The 21,185-nt window shown below is 32.2% G+C and overlaps 1 protein-coding gene across 1 annotated transcript in view; it reads left to right on the top strand.

Moving 5' to 3' along the window:
* LOC127733748 (uncharacterized) overlaps positions 1-21,185 on the top strand; it is a 161,745-nt gene that overhangs the window by 97,247 nt on the left and 43,313 nt on the right. The window contains exons 99-118 of the mRNA XM_052243063.1: positions 609-789; positions 1,025-1,221; positions 1,750-1,953; positions 3,863-3,977; positions 5,190-5,825; positions 6,746-6,969; positions 7,441-7,533; positions 7,996-8,465; positions 11,621-11,684; positions 12,190-12,408; positions 12,907-13,006; positions 14,188-14,296; positions 15,086-15,240; positions 15,537-15,643; positions 15,962-16,117; positions 16,760-16,940; positions 17,871-18,070; positions 18,632-18,814; positions 19,045-19,159; positions 20,517-21,173. Coding sequence (XP_052099023.1) covers positions 609-789; positions 1,025-1,221; positions 1,750-1,953; positions 3,863-3,977; positions 5,190-5,825; positions 6,746-6,969; positions 7,441-7,533; positions 7,996-8,465; positions 11,621-11,684; positions 12,190-12,408; positions 12,907-13,006; positions 14,188-14,296; positions 15,086-15,240; positions 15,537-15,643; positions 15,962-16,117; positions 16,760-16,940; positions 17,871-18,070; positions 18,632-18,814; positions 19,045-19,159; positions 20,517-21,173 — 4,366 coding nt within the window. The remainder of the gene's footprint in view (positions 1-608; positions 790-1,024; positions 1,222-1,749; positions 1,954-3,862; positions 3,978-5,189; positions 5,826-6,745; positions 6,970-7,440; positions 7,534-7,995; positions 8,466-11,620; positions 11,685-12,189; positions 12,409-12,906; positions 13,007-14,187; positions 14,297-15,085; positions 15,241-15,536; positions 15,644-15,961; positions 16,118-16,759; positions 16,941-17,870; positions 18,071-18,631; positions 18,815-19,044; positions 19,160-20,516; positions 21,174-21,185) is intronic.

The raw sequence follows: 21,185 nt of genomic DNA, 5'->3' as shown, positions 1-21,185 counted from the left end.
AATAAGTACCTATGATAGATCATTGATATTTGGTAAACAGTAGTTTGAACATCAATGCTTCTCAACTGCACACAATATATAAGTCCCCAATGGTTATGAAGAATTATTTATATCCCATGGAAGGTGAATCAAAGACTTTTAAATTGGTATTGCTGCTTCTTCACAAAGCACACAGAATTTTAGGATAAGAACGAAGACGGTAAGCTTGTAGTCAGAATGATGTATCCAGGTACATGTCTTCTTATGGAATATTACTTTTTGGGTGAACACAATAAAAATCCTGCTCAGTTTATCAGTCTGGTGTAAAACATGACTTCTACTGATGTCACATGAACAAGTTCTTGTCTTATATAGGGTTTAATGGGTAATCTATCTGTGATTAAACATCCATTCATCTATTGAAAGTCAAATCATTAACAGCTTTGAATAAAGATTGACTGGTATGTTAGCCTTAAACGAAGAAAAAGAAAACTTAGTCATATTTCTGTCATTTTCTTGACTATTTCAATGGTAGATAATGAGGGAAACTAGATGCAAGATTAGGAATCAAGATTTTTTTTGTATACTTATTTGCAAGATGCATAAAAGAAGTTTGTATTTTTCCGTAGATCACTGATGATATATCATGGACTTTTGAAGCAGTTGAGGATGTAACAGACACAGGACTGATTATTATAGAAATAGATATAGATTTTTGGGTAACAGTTGGTGACGATGTAATACCAGATCCTCAGATTGCAGATAACATCTGTCCAAATGAATGTTCAAATCATGGATTATGTAAAGAAAGTAAGTGATAACGTTTGAAATTATTTTTGTAATAAATAGTAAGCAAGATAAGAAAAAGCACTTTTGACCGAAAATATAAAGGTAAGAAATTGTTTTAATATCTTGTCAAAACATTACAACTTAACATCATTTTTTGTTATTAAACTTTAATGAAAAGTACACCTGCTTTTAAAAAAACAATTCATGTTCTATTACAATCATAGGTTTGTGTGTAAAATGATTGATTATATTACAGGTGAATGTATCTGTTTTGATATATGGATTGGTGACGACTGCTCTATTGACAGTACTTTACCACCAGAGGTCACTTACATCAGCTCACAGAACCCATGTGATAACAATGTGAAGAAATACAAATGTTTGGAGCCAGTTATTGTTGGTGCAAACTTTGCTGACACAGACAATCTTACCTGTCACTATGAAGTTTTATATGTAAGGAATAGTTGTCGAACACAGCTTCAAAATCTTTTGGGCTAGGTTTTCTGCGAGAATGGGTTTTTTCCCATAATGTAATATGGTTTAAGTTTGCTGCATGTAAACTTTTGAGATTTTCACGGCCAAACTTGTTTATAAGGTTTAGATTTTTGAGGGTATTTTTGGTTCTTATTATGCTCTTCATTAATGTTTAAGTATATGCAGGGACATATTTTTGCGATTTTATTATAATTGATATAATTTAGACCCCAAAAACCCCTCAAAATTACCTATTGTTGTTAAATTTTGCAAATTTACCCAATGGAGTCAGTCCAAATCATGACACCAAGCTCTTATGATAATTTCTACATAATTTTAAAGCTTCTATTCTAAAGACTAAATAAGCTAGGCAACATATATACTGATATCACATGAATTTATTTAGTAAATTTACAAGCTTCAAAATATACCTTCTTCTTTGTTATTAGAGTAACAAATTCCCTTATAAATAAAAGCTAGTTATTCATATATCTATGACCATTTCAGAACAATTTGACAAGTACTGGAGAAATGGGAACAGTTCTGGCTGAGTACATCAATGAAGATAGTGTCAGCTGTGCTCTACCTAGAATTGCTATCTATAACATCACGGTCAGCAATGATGGTATTGTGTACAGCGACTGGGTCACTCATCTGGTTTACAATGGGTATTGTGACACCTGTACAGAAGATGATGGTTGTACTATAAGGGTGAGTATAGTGTTTTGATAACAGACACATTTACAAAGGTTGTTGCATTAAATGAACATGGACAAGTCTCAAACAAATCAAAGGTTGATTTAAACAAAAAATAATCATATTTTGAAATTATAAATAAGTTTAGAATTGGAGAAGAGTATTTACATATGAATAAAAGAGATGTTGGGTGTGTGTCAGTTAGACAGCAATCCAAAAATTAAAACAATAAGAGTACATCTAGAGGTAAACATATAGTCTTAAACAATAGCCAGGTGTCTATACAATATGTCATGCTCTAAATCATCCTGACTATTAAATTTGTTAATAAATTAGATAGAAACAATCAGAGACCTGCCATCAACACTAAATTTTCAAAATAACAAATAAGCAATAAAATACGAAATAAGACCACCACTTATTAGGTAAGCAACTTGTACATGAATATATGGTGGGGGTGTTAACGTAGTTCTATTTTAGATCTCAAACCTTCCCCTAATTTATCTCAATTAGAGAACTAACAAAACGTAATAAAAGAACATATACCATAATCAGACTTGTATAGTTCGCACTGGTACATTGTCCACACCCCTTCTTGCCACGAGAATTCAGGTAAAAAAAACTTTTTGTAACTGTTAGAAAACGTCTAATGAAACTCCGGTAATTTCAAATCCTGTTTGATTGTTTGCAGTATTTTCATGGAAAAACCTGTTTTCCATCATCAAATAGAAGTTGAAAATGCTTATAAATGTTTCTAGAACACTTCACGAGTGTTTAAATAAGTCAAAATCACAAAACAAAACAATTTAGAAACTTGTGTATGTTTAAACCGGAAGTTCGTATAGCACGTGTAAATGAAAATAAATACAGTGGGAGCGTACGGAAAATCTGTACTTAAAAGATATCGCTAGAATACGACTTTGAAAGTAAAACAGTTCCATCCTTGAGTAAAATAATGTTTAACATATCTATCACATTAATGTTTGAAGGATCTTAAGCTAAAACAAAACACATGCGTCAGTATGAAACACCAAAACAGAACGAATAACCGATTACGTTTTGTAGTTTATACATCGTTATGCATAAGCTGGTTCCCGGTTGACTTCTACACTTTTTTTGTTCCGTTAAATTCAAGCAGATTTCAGTTGATTTTAAGCAATGCAGTGAAAAGAAAGGAGAAATTTGTAGTGAAGCATTTAATTTTGAAATTTATCAGTTTATATTTGATATTGAAAAAAAATTACATATTAATATGGATTAGGTAAAATTATTAGTTTTGAAAATAATAAGAGCGCCCTCTACAATTTCAATAACAAACATGGCGGAACATAAACAAACCTCGCGAAATCGAATTTTTTCTCTTATTTCTTGCTTATCGTACTCTATAGTCCGCACCCCTGTCTGGCATGTTCAATTTTGGAGGATAAAACTGCTGACTATACAAGCCTGAATTCGGTAGTAAAAATCAGTAACCGACAACCTTTACTTCTAACAGTATAATACATAACAAAAAACAGAAAATATTCAACAGTATTATACTGTATTAAACAATGCTTGCAATTACTGAAAGCAAGCTCAAAGTACTTAGCCTGTCATCAAACATTCATTGACTGAAGTACATTTTGTATAAAGCGCTAAAGTTAAAGCACTTCATACCTAAAATGTTTGCACATTCAACACTTTTACAACCCTATAAAATTACAAAAAGAAATTTGTTTTTATGTTACAATCATGAAATAATAGTTTAATCAAGCATTTAGTTTGTTTTTTCTTTGTATTGTTTTATCATTGTCACGGATTGCATGTACAGTCATTGATGTTGAATTTTATACGGAAATAAAATATAACTTTGGGAATGCCTAGGCCAATCAAAATTACAGAATCATATGAAACTTACATGTAATGTAAATATTCGATATTGCAGAATGATATCTGCTATATTGATGGGGTGTGTTATGAAAATGGATTCATATTACCAGCAGACCCAAGAGTGGGATGTAGGATTGCTATCTCAGTAACAGTTTGGACTGTCATCCAAGGTAATATAGTAGTCTTTTAAACAAAACAAAGCTGATAATAATAGCCTTTAAACAAAGATGTTCCTATTTAATTTCCACCCTTGATATATTATAGGATCAAACACATTTTTCTAGAGGTTGTTGATGTGTAAACTGGGGTGATTAACTCACAAACTGAATACAAGTCTGAAGGACTTTTTATGTAAAGTTTGTGAGTAAGCAACCCAGTTTACACTTCAATAACCTCTAGAAAAAATGTGTTTAATCCTTATAATTCTTAAGCCAAACATTCACAATTTTTAATTAGCATTTTTTTGTTCAATGGCCTCTATTTACCATCAAATTCACAATTGACATGTTGTTACCAAGGAGTTAACCGCCATATTGACTTTTGAAAATCCAAAAATGTTTGATTTATGCAATATAATCTAAAATGAAAGAACATCTACCTCAAAAAGTTCATGTCATGACAATGAGATATTATCGGCATTTGAAGCGTACCAGTAACGGAATAATCTTCAGCTTGAGACTTTTCATTTATATTACCTCATGTTTTGCCATGACCTTAAAATCATTCATGATATTTCGCGGAATTTTATTTTATTTTTGATTTCATACACTTTCTATAAAGTTTTAATTATGCTAATGCATTATTTCTTTTTGTTATGCAATAAAAAGTAAATAACAGTTATGTCTCTATTTGTTTTCCAATCTCAATTTGCTTAGAACATCTGGATCCCATGCATGTGTATCATGCATGAATAGATTACAGTGAAGGTTACAAAAGTAGTTTCGTCAACATGGTCTATAGAAGTGACAAACCAAAGGAAAAAATTATAACCTACCAATAAGATTCAAGTATTTGTAAATATGCGAATCATATAAGAATTTAAAAAAAAAATTATATTATTTCGTTAATGTACTTTTATTTAGAGGATAACATTTTTGTGGATTACTTTGTTAATCAAAACGATGAACAGATATATCAAGTAAAATGCTTATTTTCTCCATGATTTGTTATGTGCAACTCTGTCACAATTAATTCTTATTAGAAAAAAATCAATAACTTTTCCATTAACAATGAAGATTTTGATGTAAGACTGAATTAAAATACTTCAGAGTAAAAACTAAAATGATTTGTAGAAAAAAACTCAATATTGATATATAAAACTTGTAAACAAAGTTTTTATATTAATTATAAGACAACCATCTTTAATATGTTGCATTTTTCAGTGGACTCTGTGGTTGAGTACCAATTATTCTTCATCAGAATGGATGGGACATCATTGGTTGTGCCTTCAGGTACGATTGCCACTTTTGGTGGAATGTCACTGAATCTTAATCAGAACGATAAGTTAGCATTAAGTTTTAATGGAGCTGATCAGTATTTAAAGGTCGTAGATAGTGCAGGAGGATGCCTCTATGACCCTGAGCAGTGCTTTTTAGGAATTACCCTATCGTTTACCATTAAATTCAGATCATTAAAAGAAAACACATATTACTATACTAATTGTGGAGATCAATCAAATTCTGCTGGCTATGCAATCTATTATAAAAATGAAAGATTGTACTTCAAGGTCAGTACAAGGACAAGAGAATGGACAGTATTTATTTCTGATGTAGAAACTGATAGATATTATGACATCCTTATGTCATGGAGTGTTCAGTTTGGATTAAATATTTACATCAATCTGAACAAAGTGGGAGATACCACAGATTATCTTCAAAGAAATGTAGAAAACCCAACCCAATGTGATTTGTATGTTGGACGTCCCAATGGAGCTGGGGAGTATGCTGACATAGTGATGGAATACTGGCATATTTTGTTGGCTTCCAGAGAAGTTCTCATATCTATAGGATTTGTTATTGGTGAGTTTTAAAAAAATACTAAAACAAAATTTGATATTTCACAAACTTATTTGTTGACTTTATGGTTGCTTAAATCATTTAGTCCCTATTGGATAGATAGTTTTTTCTTATTGACACTCATACCACATTTTATTTTTATATTGATATCTAATTTTTAACTAGTGATCTGGTAAGCAGATTTATTTCTGGCAGACCCACTTACTTTGTATAATCAACTCCTAGTTATTAATCCTGAGCTTTTACTGTGACATGACTGTAAGTTTTACTCTCCCAACTATTGCAGTTCATTCAAAATTCTGACCTAATTACAATTTATTTTATAGTAAGATTCCTCGATATGGAAGATGTGCACCTCAGTTTGTGCATACATTTGGCGAATTTTTTCAGGTTTCCAGATTTTGGAACTTAGTTTATTTGGTTGGAGCAGCAATAAATTGAAACAACTCATTCTACAGTTTACAACCCTAAGCCTTCATACGATCATACTTCCTGGATTGATTGTTGGTATATAATGCCACTTTCTGCCCTCTTGCTTATATCACGGCAGGCAGTTTTTATTTGTGGAGGAAGCCTGAGTGCACATAGAAAAAAATTGTTCATTGGCAACAAAACTTGCATTCATAGTCCATTAAGATTATAATCAAACACACCTTTTCATTAGTGGGGTTAGAACTAACAACTGCAGTGTTGACAGGCTAGTGATACTGTATTACCTAGACCACTCGGCCCCCAAGGCCCCCATGATTTCTGGAATATTTGTAGGTACTTTGAAAGTGTCCACCTCACTTTATGAAGATATTAACGATGCAAATCTTGTTTAAATGGTACAATATTAACTTCTATGGTAGTTATGCATAAACAGGAAAACCAGTTCACTACCAAATTGAATGTGTCACAATATTTATATTTTTACATTACAGGTTATCCGTCAGTTAGGAATCCTCCAGTTTTAATACCAGCTCTAGATGAACATGGAGAATCTAAATTTACATGTGACTTTGATCGACTGTCTGGTTATGATGTCAAATATACTGTCAAGTTTTATTTCAATGAAGACATACTTAGAGAGATTACAATAACAAGAGATAATGATTTTGCCATTATTGATGAAAATGATTTCCATGAGCAGTTGTATGGCACTGCTGTAAGTTCCTATATTTATCTTTCACTTTTATGCTTCAAACTTTAATCTCTTTTGAATTTTTCACAATTGGTTAACACAGATCTTTTAATTGCTTGTGTTTTGTTAATGTGTTTGCTTCTTGATGATGGTTTTATAGCAATGGTGTGTTAATATGATTAAAGGGGAATGTGGAGGTATGTGTCAATAAGACTGCAACCCAAGCACACAAAACATTTGAATACATCCTTAGGTCAGCTTAACTCAATTATATTTTATTCCTTTAATCTTTTGTAGAAATATTTCTCACTTATGTTCTCCTTAAATGGACCAGCCCCTTAAATGGACTAGCCCTTACACATTGTAATGGACCCGACATACACATTGTAATGGACTAGCCCTTACACATTGTAATGTTAGAATTTGGGTGTAGGTTATCAGAATGTTCTTTGTGTTTCTTTTTTCACATTTTGAAATTTGCACTGACTATTTCAGATATCTTGTACAGTACAAGTTTGCTATGCAGATAGCTGTGCTCAAAGTAAAGGTGAAGTGAAAGTCAGTAATACTGTTTATGTAGCATTCAAGGTAAGACTTATTTATATAAAATAAACTACAAGCCTTGTTTTGAGGGATTCCCAGTATCCAATCCTTTAATTTTTCATACCAAATACCCACCCAAATTATTTTAAATATTCCATACAAGTAATGTTTATTAAAATTATATACATCTATAAAATGACATGAACAAGTCATTGATAGAAGCACCCTATATACTGTATCCCTGAAACTCTGAAAAACACTCAAGGGAGAGTACAAGAAGGTGTATTTAGATTTCTATTTAGCATCTTAATGCTTTATTCAGATGGACAAGTCTTAGTTATAAATAAGTTATGGTATACAATATGATTAAAATTATAAAACGAGGACTCTCATAACAACTACCTTTTTGACATTGCTGCAGTAATTTAATGAGATTGACATATTTCAGTGCCTAAGGCACTAAATCCTATTACATTTATTATTTTTTGCATAATTGTTAATTTTCAGTTTTCTCAGGAGGGAAGTATCGTCCTTCATGAAGGTCAGCCACCTACAGAGCTTACTATTCAAAGCTACATCCCACCAAGATTATTCTGTGAGAGAGGCGCTAGGGAATATTCATGTAAAGTAGAACTGAAAGCTTCCATCAGACCAGCAAATGAACTCCAATGTTCAGATGGAGCAGATCTAGCCCAAGTTGTGTTTTTCCAAACCGGTGAGTCTGCTGCCGATACTTGTGGCACTGAAGTTTCTACAACAGAGTGGAAAGATGAGTTTAAACTCTTCATGAAAGCCAGAATAGATGGTATTAATGATGGAGATAAGAAGAGATCACTACAATTGGAAGCTGTTGTTACTCAAGGAGATGGTGTTGTTAAATATGACATTGGTCGTATAGAACTGGACATTATTGACAGAGACAGACGGGTCGTTTGCAGGTCACGTGGTCATCCACATATAAAGACATTTGACAAGAAGTGAGTTTTATATTTTGTTATTTCAATTTTCCTATAATAATTATTTTTATTTGATGCATATTATGATAAGATAGAGAAATGAATGCATGTTAAGATGAGACATGTTTTATATGCCAAAATGTCACGGTACATGGATTTATCGGTCTAAAGATTAGTAAATTTTCATCTTGCATCAGAGTTTATCCGTAAGAGGTTTGTTAATTTCATACTTTTCAGTAGAAATAAAGTAAATTTTATCTAATATTTCGACTGATAATTGACTGTTTTCTATTGGATTGAGCACTTTTTTACCCCCAGAGTCGAGACAATCCTGTTAATGTTATTTTTTTCTTTGCTATAACACACACATATGTATTAAAAGCAAGTACATTTTGTAAATGTAAATAAACAACAACAAAAAATTGGTATTTATAACAAATTTTACCTATTTAAAATACTGCAAATTCAGAATTATTGCAAGGTTTTTATTTATGTGAATAATGCGACTGGGTGAGTATCGCAATTATAAGAACTTGCATTCTGATATTTCATATATATACCTGTATGCAGATTTTCCTGAAATTGCAATAATTAATCTCATATTTTTGTCCAATCATCAAAAATCACAATAATGAATGCACACAATAATTTCTGTATACACAGTAACACGGTGTAGAATGGTAACGGACTTATCGGTTTTTTTTCAGCGTTTCCGCACTAATCGGGTTCGGCAACGGACTTATCGCGTTTTCAGATGACAACATTTGGCGTAAGTGGTTATTTCTTTCAACTTGTATTAAAGCAGAATTGATATTTCCAAATAAGCTTGATGTCATGGAATGGGGAAATTATTTATGTTGCTGGCTAGCTAATCATATATTCATGGGAAGCTACGATTTATTTCAAATTGTTTCCACCAACGTGGTACCCGAACTTGAAAACAAACATTTTTCATGGAAAGATGTCTAATTGAAGCGTGTTTTAAGCATGCTGTTTTCTTTTCCAAGTAAATTTTTGGTTATTATTCATTAAATGTAGACATTTTCCCTTTCGGAACTGTTTCATGCACTCTTAAGGTCTTAAATGATGGTTAATATGAAAAATTAGTGGCACCGGACTTTTTGTGTTATTAGCACCGGACTTTTTGTGCGCAAATGAATATGGAGACTCCTATCTTCTCAGTCAGTCTATGTGTTTACTCTGCCTGGGTTAATCAACTCTTACTTTATACATTAATCACACATCACGCAATGATATATTTTATTAATCCACAAACAAATGTGTGGGATTCTATCAGTATCTCGTCCTCATAGCAGGAATTTAAGGTTTCTAGTCCATATAATTATGACGTCTGGGAAGGCAATTCTAAATTTTTGCCTTGACGCCCTTCTGCAACGATGTAAGGCGTCAAAGAAAGAAAAAAAATATAATAAATAGCCTTTCAAGACGTCATAATTATGATACGGCCTTCAACAATGAGCATAGTCAGCTATAAAAGGCCCCGAAATGACAATGTAAAACAATTCAAACGAGAACTTTTTAACGGCCTTATTTATATAAAAAAATGAACGAAAATCAAATGTGTAACACATAAACAAACGACAACCACTGAATTACAGGCTCCTGACTTGGGGCAGGCACATACATACATAATGTAGTGGGGTTAAACATCACGGTTAGCGGGATCCCAACCCTCCCCCTAACCTGGGACAGTGGTAGAACAGTCCAACATAAGAATGAACTATAAAAATCAGTTGAAAAGGCTTAACTCATCAGATGGACAAAAATACAAGTGGACGTGGCCGGGTACTTGTACATCCCAACAACAAAAAGACACTAGGAACAGATCTGCGAGTACTCGCAGTTAACTGACAACTAGTTCAAAGCCACTAACAACTAATTAAACAATCATGCATCTAAGACTAAATGGGTTAATGATTTAGGTTGTCACAGTTATTCACCAGCTCCATCAACAATTGTTTTTCATGACTGAAACATAAAGCTTCACTCATACATGCATCATTATGAATACATCGAAAGAAGACTTGGTATGAATATATATATTTAGATATATAAATCATGTAACGTAAAAAAGGGTAAAATTGAATTGAATGTTGCTGATTGTTTTTTGACATCCTTGCCCTTGGCCTTGCATTTAAACGAGAAACATTAATATTAACCTGTCTTTTCTATTACGCCGGAATGAATGTGTCTTTTCGAAACATTCATCAATAGACCTGCACATGTTAATCTGGGAAAGATCAGAAATAAAAGCCTTATTCCTTGACCATTTGTGTTTTGTTTGGCATTGCATATGATATTACCCCATACCGGTGTACTTTTACTCAATGTCCCTTTATTTTCTATCATAATGTAAAAATCAAGATTGAAAAAAACACTTGTCCGTGATAAGTTCCAGACTTGTATATTCTAGCACAAGATGTCAAATGGTGTTTTTAAAACTTTTATTTTTCATTTCCCAAACAAACAAAAAATACGAAAACATCTTTTTTTACCCTGTTAAAACAATAAAAATACAAAAAGTCCTTTGCTCAATAAACCCCAACAGTTCCTTGCCAAAAAACACGTCATTTTAGGGAAACCCGATTAGTCCGCTGCCAAGCAATTTTTTAAAAGCTTTAATATATGATATTTTTTGTTTTTGAATGCACACAAGTGGTTCTAATATGTATTTTGCATGAAATAAAGGAGCACAAAAAGTCCACATTCTAATATACTGTGTATTTGAACAGAAACCACACCACTAGTAGCTGTGTTCGGCCGGTTGTCCTGTTCAGTGTGGAGCTCTTTGAAAAAGCCAAGAGTGGTACCAAAGCAAAATGAAAAATTTTGCAAACTTAGATCATCGGTGCCTTCCGTGATCATATAAACATAAACACTAACGACTTCTTTTCGTCTATTTGGCTCATTTTATGTCACACTGTCTGGAAACAAAACGCGATAAGTCCGTTTCCGAATCCGATTAGTGCGGAAACGCCGACAAAAACCCGATAAGTCCGTAACCATTCTACACCGTGAGTAAACTTGTCTAACATTGAACACCATATTTTGACCTTTAGATTTTTCATTTAATTTTAATTGTTTTGTTGGGCTTTTTCTCAGAAATGTTTTCTAATATCTCCTTTTATTCATATTCTTGTCTTTTTTTTCTGTAGGAAATACCATAACTACCTAGAAGGAGAGTTTATTTTATATCGTACTAAATCTAATCTGTATGAGGTAAGTCAACTTCACTGGAATTTTTACTATCATTTCCTTTAAGAAATTTAATAGTTGAAAGAATCGGTAATATTGTCAGATTTTTGTAGTAAAAAATATACATTACAACAGTCTCCTATTTTGTGGCAAGTTTTTCAGTAATTCGAAATGGAGCAGTTCAGCCATTTTATTATGACAATTGTACAAAAACTTTCTAGTCAGACTTTTATAACAACAGGTTAGATAGAATATACATCTGATTATTATTATATAATTTTATAAAATTTACCTTGTTACTATTTTATTTACATAAATTCAACCTCTCATTGTTGAGGTTGTAGTCAGAATTGTCACATGTCCTCTAAAACTAGGAATCCTTGGTATGATAGTTTCAAGTGAAGATTCGGAAATTTGCAGAGTCAGATATGTTAACAATTTCAAATTATTGTTTTGTTACCAGTCTATCTTTTTAAGCATTAAGTTTATTTGTTACATTCTTTTAGCACACTGTATTTATCTGTTTCAGGTGAGAACCTTCCAGAGGAAATGCAGATCTAATGGAAGATCCTCGTGTAATTGTGCCGTGGCCATCAGGGCTGAGGATGATGTCATATTATTTGATGTATGTGGTGCTGATTATGACTTTTCTACAACTGAAAAAGCGTTAACCAAGAAAATCTACAGAAATGGAGATTTGACAGCTGGTTTTACTGTAGAAGAAGAAAAAAAAGGAAGGTCATTCACTGTGAGTAACAAAGAAGATATATTTTGGTACACAGATTTATTGTCACTGATTATCATATTGATTTAAATATTACTTTGACGAAAAGATTTTAAAGAGTTATATGCTTCACCTAAACTAAGCTATAATTCACCACCTCAGAGTCAGACAGGTGGAAAAGAGTTTTATGCTTTATCTAAAATAAGCTCTTCTTCACCGCATCAGACAGGTGGAAAAGATTTTTGTGATCTCTGAAGAACTAATTAAGGGATTAATTAATGAATCAGTCTTTAAGTTCTTTGTAAAGTGTCTATTTACTTTTCCATATGTAGTATTACAAACACAGTAAAGGCTACTACCACTTAGTAGTTAATTTCAAACAATTGTAAATATTGATAGGTACCAGATGGTAAATAAAGTACAAGGTTTTAGTAACAATTTAATAAAAAAAATAATTTCAAAATACAGGTCAGTTTGAATATCATCATCCCAAAAGTGATTAAACTGATATTTTTTTTTTAGATTACCCTGCCAAATGGAGCATCAGTGAAAATTGAAAAGAGAAAGAAATATCTACAGGTTTGGGTTACTGCTGGACCTGTTGATTTTGAAAATGTTGAAGGTACTATATAAAGATATTGTTTATTCTTTCAGCAATTTTTTTACACTATTATAACCTAAATTACTGAAATGATATGGAAGTTTTTAGTGTATATAACAAGGAGAAAGTTTATTTTTTATTTCAATTCAACTATTTTGCACATTACTGTTTAAATATGTTTATCTATCAACTCATCTTTTCTGAATGTTTGAATATGATGTTTAGAAAACTAGAAAAATAATATTTTAAGAGGGACGATATTTCTTTATCAATATGTACCCCCATTTATATGGATGAAGCTACTCGAGTAGAAATCATTACTTTGAAAGTTTTACAGTTGCTTACCTTTTTGAATGAAGATAAAGGAGTAACAGTTGATATCTTCCGTTTGAGATAAAATTAGCATTATTTTTCGCTTAGTAAATAATCACTATAGGTTTTGATTAATTACTGTATTCTGACATGTGCCATTTGAGGAGCAGGAACAGCTTAATCTTTTACTGTGTACTGGAGTTCATCCCCTTGGGTTATGTTGCTCAATCTATAAAAAAATAAGAAGATGTGGTATGATTGCCAATAAGAAAACTCTCCACAAGAGACCAAATGACACATAAATTAACAACTATAAGTCACTGTACAGCCTTCAACAATGAGCAAAACCCATACTGCATAGTCAGCTAAAAAAGGCCCAGAAATGACAAATTTAAAACCATTCAAACAAGAAAAATAACAGCCTGATTTGTGAACAAAATAATGAATGAAAACACATTTGAATACAGCAACAAACGACAACAACTGAATTACAGGCTCCTGACTTGGGACAGGCACATACAGAAAGTGGCAGGTCTAAACTAGTTTGAAGGCGCCAACCATCCCCTAACCAGATCACATATCTTATTGATATATATTTATAGTTTCTAATGCCCCTTGATGTCTTTTTACTGTTTTTGGAAATTTATATTCTGACTTTTAGATTATATCCTGTAAATGTACGTTCAAAAACCTTTCAAAAACATTTTTAATGAATTATAGACAACTGAAAAAAGATTATAGAGAAACAAAACTTTAACTTTAATACATAACATCTCGTCTTTTCTGAGGACATTTTGTATATACAAACATGACATTTTCACACTATTAAGAATTTCTGACAAATCTCAGCTGTTGCTAAATGTTGAAATTAAGGTTTATTTTTGTTGTAGGTTTATGTGGAAATTTTGACGGCGATAAGACCAATGAGTATATGAAACCAGATGGCACCTATTTGGATTCTAGTAACAAATATCCTAATGACTTCAGTAAAAGTTGGAGGTAGGAATCAGGGATATCTGGTCTGAGAGTTATGGGACTTAAACTGTCAGATTTAAGGAAATTTTTAACATGTCCCACCATAACTGGTGAATGCTTGGATCAATATACTACAGACTTTATTTTTAGGATTATTGACAGAAGGCTCCCTTTCCAATTTTGAAGATTTTCCCATTTGTTTTTCCAGAGTTATTGGACTGTAACTGTCAGATTTAAGGCAATTTTTACATGTTGTACCATAATTGGCCTTGTAAAGTCTGCACTGGTACATTGTCTGCACCCCGTTTTCATCATGGGGAATTCAGGAAATTTTTTTTTTACTTGCTGAAAACGTCATTGGGAACTCCAGTAATTTCAAAGTGTGTGTGTGTGATCGTTTTCCATCATCAAGTAGAAGTAAACAATGCTTGTAAAGGATTCTAGAAGACTTCAAGAGAGTTAAAATAAGCCAAAATCAGAAGAAAAACAATTTTAAAAGTTGTGCTTGACATTAACCATATACTGAAACAGAATGTGTAAATTGCAAACAAATACAGTGAGAGTGTGCAGAAAATTCATAATTAATAGATACCTTTTTTGCCATTCAAGAATTATGAGAAATTAACCATTAAATGTAAGGCAATTTGTATATGCCAAAGCATATCCTCTTACAAGTTTTTCTTCTTGGCCATTTCACTGACTCCTGATTTAATGCCTTTTGAAATATTCCTATTCTTTCTTGCAATAATTTGATATGCATGGGACAGAGCCCCTATGATGGTATTGATATACAGTCTTTTCTGACATTTGTAGAGTACCAACAGAAGATACTATATATAATGGTTTCTGTGGAAATATTGATGCACCAGCTGATTTAGGCGTATACTGTGAATGTAACTCTGGGCAGGATCCTGTATGTTCCAACAACCGTGACATTACTGCATGTGCAAGAATCTCCAAGAAAAAAGGTAGTTTCTTTCTCTACAACAAGCATTTAAAAATTAACCTTCAATTCATATTTTAATCTAAACAAGTAATGTAATATTCCTAGTCATGGCTGTCCAAGAAGATGAGGATCCTGATGGGGATTCCAAAATAGAATAATTGGCCAAAAAATAAAAGTATGGAGAATAATGGCCAAAATAGGCAAAAAGATATAAACAGAAATGAAGGAGCCCCCACCCACCCCACCCCCCATTTTTCCTACTTCTACATATACTCTAATGAACATTTTAAGTGTTGTTGACTATTTTATATATTTCAGCTGTAGATATCACCAATGATTTGCCAATGGAAGAACCAGTAAAATGTAGTACAACAGTAGAACAGATTATCTTTATATTTGATATCAACTTTAATATTATTATCAATGTGAGTTGTTATTGATTTCCACATAAATCCCCAAAAAGTCAATTTCCCCGGTTTGTGGCAACTTACAGGCTATCCTCTTATTTATATATAGAATAAGTTTTTAATTACTGTTTGCAAGGAAAAAGTTAATAGAGAATGATATTAATGATCATGATAATTATTTTAAACATTGTAAAGTGTATGTATTTTTTAACTATGTTACCTTAATCTGCCAAAAAGACCTTTTCCTTAAATAAATAGTTGATACTATTTTTTATTCATTGATGTGTTCATGATTTGAATAGTTTTAAAGAAATGATAATGATTGATATTTTACAGTTACCTTCTTGGCCTGTTAATTCTATTACTGAAACCATAGCACGTGAGAAATGTACAAATGATATTAAGTTGTCAACAGTAGGCGTGGCCTGTGCCGGTTTTGGTATCATCATCGACTTTGATGACATTATTGAAGATTGTGTTCTTGATGTACAGGTAAGATTGAAAAATATCTATTATTAAGATTTGTACTTAATTTACAGATATAAAGGGGAAAAATGTCAGTCATTAAGATTTGTACTTAATTTACAGGTAAGGGGGAAAAATGTCAGTCATTAAGATTTGTACTTAATTTACAGGTAAGGGGGAAACATGTCAGTCATTCAGATTTGTACTTAATTTACAGGTAAGGGGGAAAAATGTCAGTCATTAAGATTTGTACTAAATTTACAGGTAAGGGGGAAAAATGTCAGTCATTAAGATTTGTACTTAATTTACAGGTAAGGGGAAAAAATGTCAGTCATTAGGATTTGTACTTAATTTACAGGTAAGGGGGAAAATGTCATTATTGAAGTGTGCTTGATATGCAGATTGAAAATGTCAGAGAGTTATTAAGATTTGTACTTGATGTACAAGTAAAATGAAGAAGAAGGTTAAAAAGAAGTAACAGCTTTATATATGCTGCTTTAAAATATTGAAAAGTGTCAATTCTGATATGGCTTTATATGGGGACATCAGAAAGAGATTTGAAATGAAAGTTATAAATTCTTTCTTAAAGTATCATGTGATATTCAGTTGTGCTGTATACATGTGTAAATATATTCAGTTGGGCTGTATACATGTGTAAATATATTTCAGCTTAATGGAGATTATGAGTTTACCGTATCAGCCATAAGTGAACTGAGAGTAACATGTATGTTTTCAATAGAAACCAACATAACATTGTTGTTACCAGAGGGACCAGATGAAATAGAAATACCAGAATTTGTTAACAATATCTGTGTTGATGATTGTAACGCACAGGGAACCTGTGTTGATAGTAAGTATTTCACTTCAATGAGAATGAAAAACGCTTGTTTGTTAAAATATCTGTACTTTTTTGCTCATTTTATCAGTATTGTAAATTCAGAATCTTCCCAGTTTCAGAATAATGATGACTATACCGGTATTAACAAATATATTGTCAAAAAATATAAATATTTTCATTCATGTGTCTCTCAGAAACCTGCTTTATTGACAATTTTTCAGTCAAAATCAGGAAAGTGAAGTGTTAGTAATTTCTTGTATCTATGCACATATGCTTTAAAATTTGATATTCTTGATAAAAAGATAAAGAAAAACAAGTCTTCCTTGTTAATCTAAAAAGGTGGAATGAGATAAATTTTTTTTATGACCATAATATGTATTGAAATGAATTGAAGCTATTGGTAAAGTATATGTGATATTTTCAAGATACAACGTATGGCTTAATTTGAGCATAAGGAAAAACCAAATCATACATGATTTCAAGGATTATAACTTGACTACAGTTTTGTTACTTGGGACATACACACAAAGTATATGATAGGATTAAACATGTCTGTGAATCAAAGATAAACCCCTGGATTACATTCTTGTTGCTTGGGACATACACACAAAGTATATGATAGGATTAAACATGTCTGTGAGTCAAAGATAAACCCCTGGATTACATTCTTGTTGCTTGGGACATACACACAAAGTATATGATAGGATTAAACATGTCTGTGAGTCAAAGATAAACCCCTGGATTACATTCTTGTTGCTTGGGACATACACACAAACTATATGATAGGATTAAACATGTCTGTGAGTCAAAGATAAACCCCTGGATTACAGTCTTGTTGCTTGGGACATACACACAAAGTATATGATAGCATTAAACATGTCTATGAGTGCTCAATTTAACCCTTAACCTAGGACAACTGTTTTAATGTAACTTCTTTTTCAGGTGTTTGTCAATGTAATGCAGACTACACAGGGACAACATGTGACACCATGGTAACAGATCCACCTATACTCAATGCAATATTTGGTGGAGTGGCCTGTGATTTAGACACCAATGAACATAACTGTACACTGTTTATTGTCCAGGGTGTCAGATTTATTGATAATAATACACTCACATGTCATTATGAATTAGAAAATGGGGTAAATATTATTTTTTTTTTCATTTAATGTGAATTGCTATTTGGTAGTGGCTTGACTCTATTGCAGCAGGTTATGGGTTAAATTCCAAACTGAGTCAATCCAAAGACTTAAGAATTGAAATATGCTGCTTCCCTTGCAAGCATCTGGTATTAAGGATTAAAAGAAAAAAACTGGTTGGCTAACAGTCCGAATAATATGTCAGGGTAGGGCGATATGTCTTCCTGCAAACTGTTACCATGTGGACTAGAATATTAAAAATCTGTCTCAGCATTTTGTTCTAGTACAAAGTATATTCACATCATCATCCTGAACATTTATGTATCATTTTCCACTGGATGTTAAGAATCCTTGAATTATTATTTCATATGATCTAAGGTATTCTTGTGAACATTTTAGAAGGCATCATACATAATATTGCTGAAAATAATTTTTAATGATTGATTGCTATATTGCTACAATTTAAAGGCAGACCGAAAACAAAAGACTTTTTTTCAAGTCAGAACAAGTTTTACTTATATTATTGTTAATGATCAGTACTTAGGACATAATTTTTGTTCACAGGGAACAGTTAAATTTGCTGGAGATTTCAAGACAACAGAAGAAGTGTGGTGTCCATTTAATGGAGATCTTGGTCAGCACAAACTGAGTATTAGTAACGATGGACTGATGGAAAGTAACCAGTTGACATTTGTTGTATATACTTCAGCATGTAAAGATTGTACTGACTTAGTTTGTGTAGATAGGGTAGGTATTTTGTGTTTAGACTTAGTTTGTGTAGAAAGGGGGGTATTTTGTGTACAGTCTTAGTTTGTGTAGATAGGGTATGCTAGTGTGTACACATATGTATTTACATAGAGGTATAAAACTGCTTACAAACATTTGAAAGCCAAATTAACATTTACATGTAAGTAGGTTGCCACAAAAACACCAAAAAAAAAAACCAAAAATATATTTTTGAGTATTCTATTTTTCAGGATGATATATGTACTATCAATGGAGTATGCTATGAACTTGGTGCACTTAACATGCTGAATTCTGGAGAGTTCTGTAACACCACTACTTCTACTACATCCTGGAGTACACTCATAGGTAAACAAGTCATTATATGGAATATACTTTAGTCATTTTGGTGTGTGTGAACAGGGCCTTTTAAAGCTTGCTATGGTGTATGGGATTTGCTCACTGTTGAAGGCTGTACGGTGACCTATAGTTGCTAACTTCTACATCATTTGGTTTCTGGTGGAGAGTTGTCTCATTTGCAATCATACCACATCTTTTTTTTTATATAATGAGGGTTTTTTTGTATTATTTTTTTTGAATGATCTGACAAATATTGTGTTAGTGTAGTAACGAAAAATGTTTTATTTTCAAAGGCCAATAGATGGAAATTAATATTTTTTTTCCTGGGTTAATAAACCTTGCTTAATTTCAATTTAAATTCATTTACTGTAAATATATAAGAGATTTTTATTTTGTTAAAACTCTTTTAAGTTAAGCAATTATAATGCATTTTTGTTGATTTTGCTGTATGCTGAGCATTTGAATGGAGTAATATCCACTATATGTCGTATAGACAAGGTTAATAGAACTTTGGCATGTAACTAGGGACTAATCAGAACTTTGATATAGGCATGCAACTAGGGACTAATCAGAACTTTGATATAGGCATGTAACTAAGGACTAATCAGAACTTTGATATAGGCATGTAACTAGGGCCTATCAGAACTTTGATATAGGCATGTAACTAGGGCCTATCAGAACTTTGACATAGGCATGTAACTATTGACTAATCAGAACTTTGATATAGGCATGTAACTAGGGCCTATCAAAACTTTGATATAGGCATGTAACTAGGAACTAATCAGAACTTTGATATAGGCATGTAACTAAGGACTAATCAGAACTTTGATATAGGCATGCAACTAGGGCCTATCAGAACTTTGATAAAGGCATGTAACTAGGGACTAATCAGAACTTTGATATAGGCATGTAACAAGGGACTAATCAGAACTTTGATATAGGCATGTAACTAGGGACTAATCAGAACTTTGATATAGGCATGTAACTAGGGACTTATCAGAACAATCAGTATATATCAAATTATAACAAATAATTTGTTCTATGCAATCAAAAACATTTATTTAGTTAAAACAAAGAAAAAATGTTTACAATCTATTCTTTTACAAAACAACTGCTAATGGAAGAAAAGAAAAATATATAAGAAGGAATAAAATTTCATGGCTTTGATCTTTGTAAATTGAAAACTATGAAACTATTGAAATAGGGAGTTTTAAACTAATATCATTAATAATTCTTAAAGCTGAATCAGTTATACATATAGGCATCATTCAATATTCAGCTTGTATGAATAGTTTGGATTTGAGTTTATAGGTTAGACTAATCTTGAAGATTATACATTTATCACTAAAGCAATTTTCTTTTTCAGTGTCAGAGATTATACCATCTCACTACAACTTTGTGAGAATTACTGGTACCACACTTATAATCAAGATTAGTATAACTATCAGTATAGACATTAACTTGATTGGGACACCAGTTCTTATAGACATTCCTTCTGGTGAGAAAGGTGTGGCTTTGAATGGTATTGACCAAGCATTAGACTTTGGAGATCTCAGTTACAAATGTCTAGGAGACATAGAAAAGTGTTCTACTGGGCTTACCATAACTTTCAATCTTAAACTGAAAGAGAAAAAAGATAACTGTTATATAATGTCTACTGGCGGTGAAGATAAAGATAGTTACGGACTTGCCATGTGGTATACCAAGAAAGGCAAATTATATACTCGTGTCAGTACCTCTAAATATGAATGGACTGTGTACACAAAAGATGTGGAAATAGATGAGTATTTCAATGTCAAGTTAGCGTGGAGTCGCAGTGAAGGATTAGCATTTTATAAAAACAATAAGAGGATGAAGAAATCCAAGAAACGCCAAAAGAGGAAAGGCTCCAAACATTTGAAGAAGAAATATTACTTTGGTCGATCAACTCATACTACACCGTACTTTTGCAAGATGGAAATTGATGGATTCACAGAAATACCAGCATCAGAGCAAGTAATAGATATAATTGATGTTCCACTAGGTAAGGCAGGTT

Source organism: Mytilus californianus, unplaced genomic scaffold, assembly GCF_021869535.1.
Source record: "Mytilus californianus isolate M0D057914Y unplaced genomic scaffold, xbMytCali1.0.p SCAF_3, whole genome shotgun sequence".
Classification (NCBI taxonomy): Eukaryota; Metazoa; Mollusca; class Bivalvia; order Mytilida; family Mytilidae; genus Mytilus; species Mytilus californianus.
Note: the sequence above shows the minus strand (reverse complement) of the source record. Positions and strands in the feature narration are given on the sequence as shown.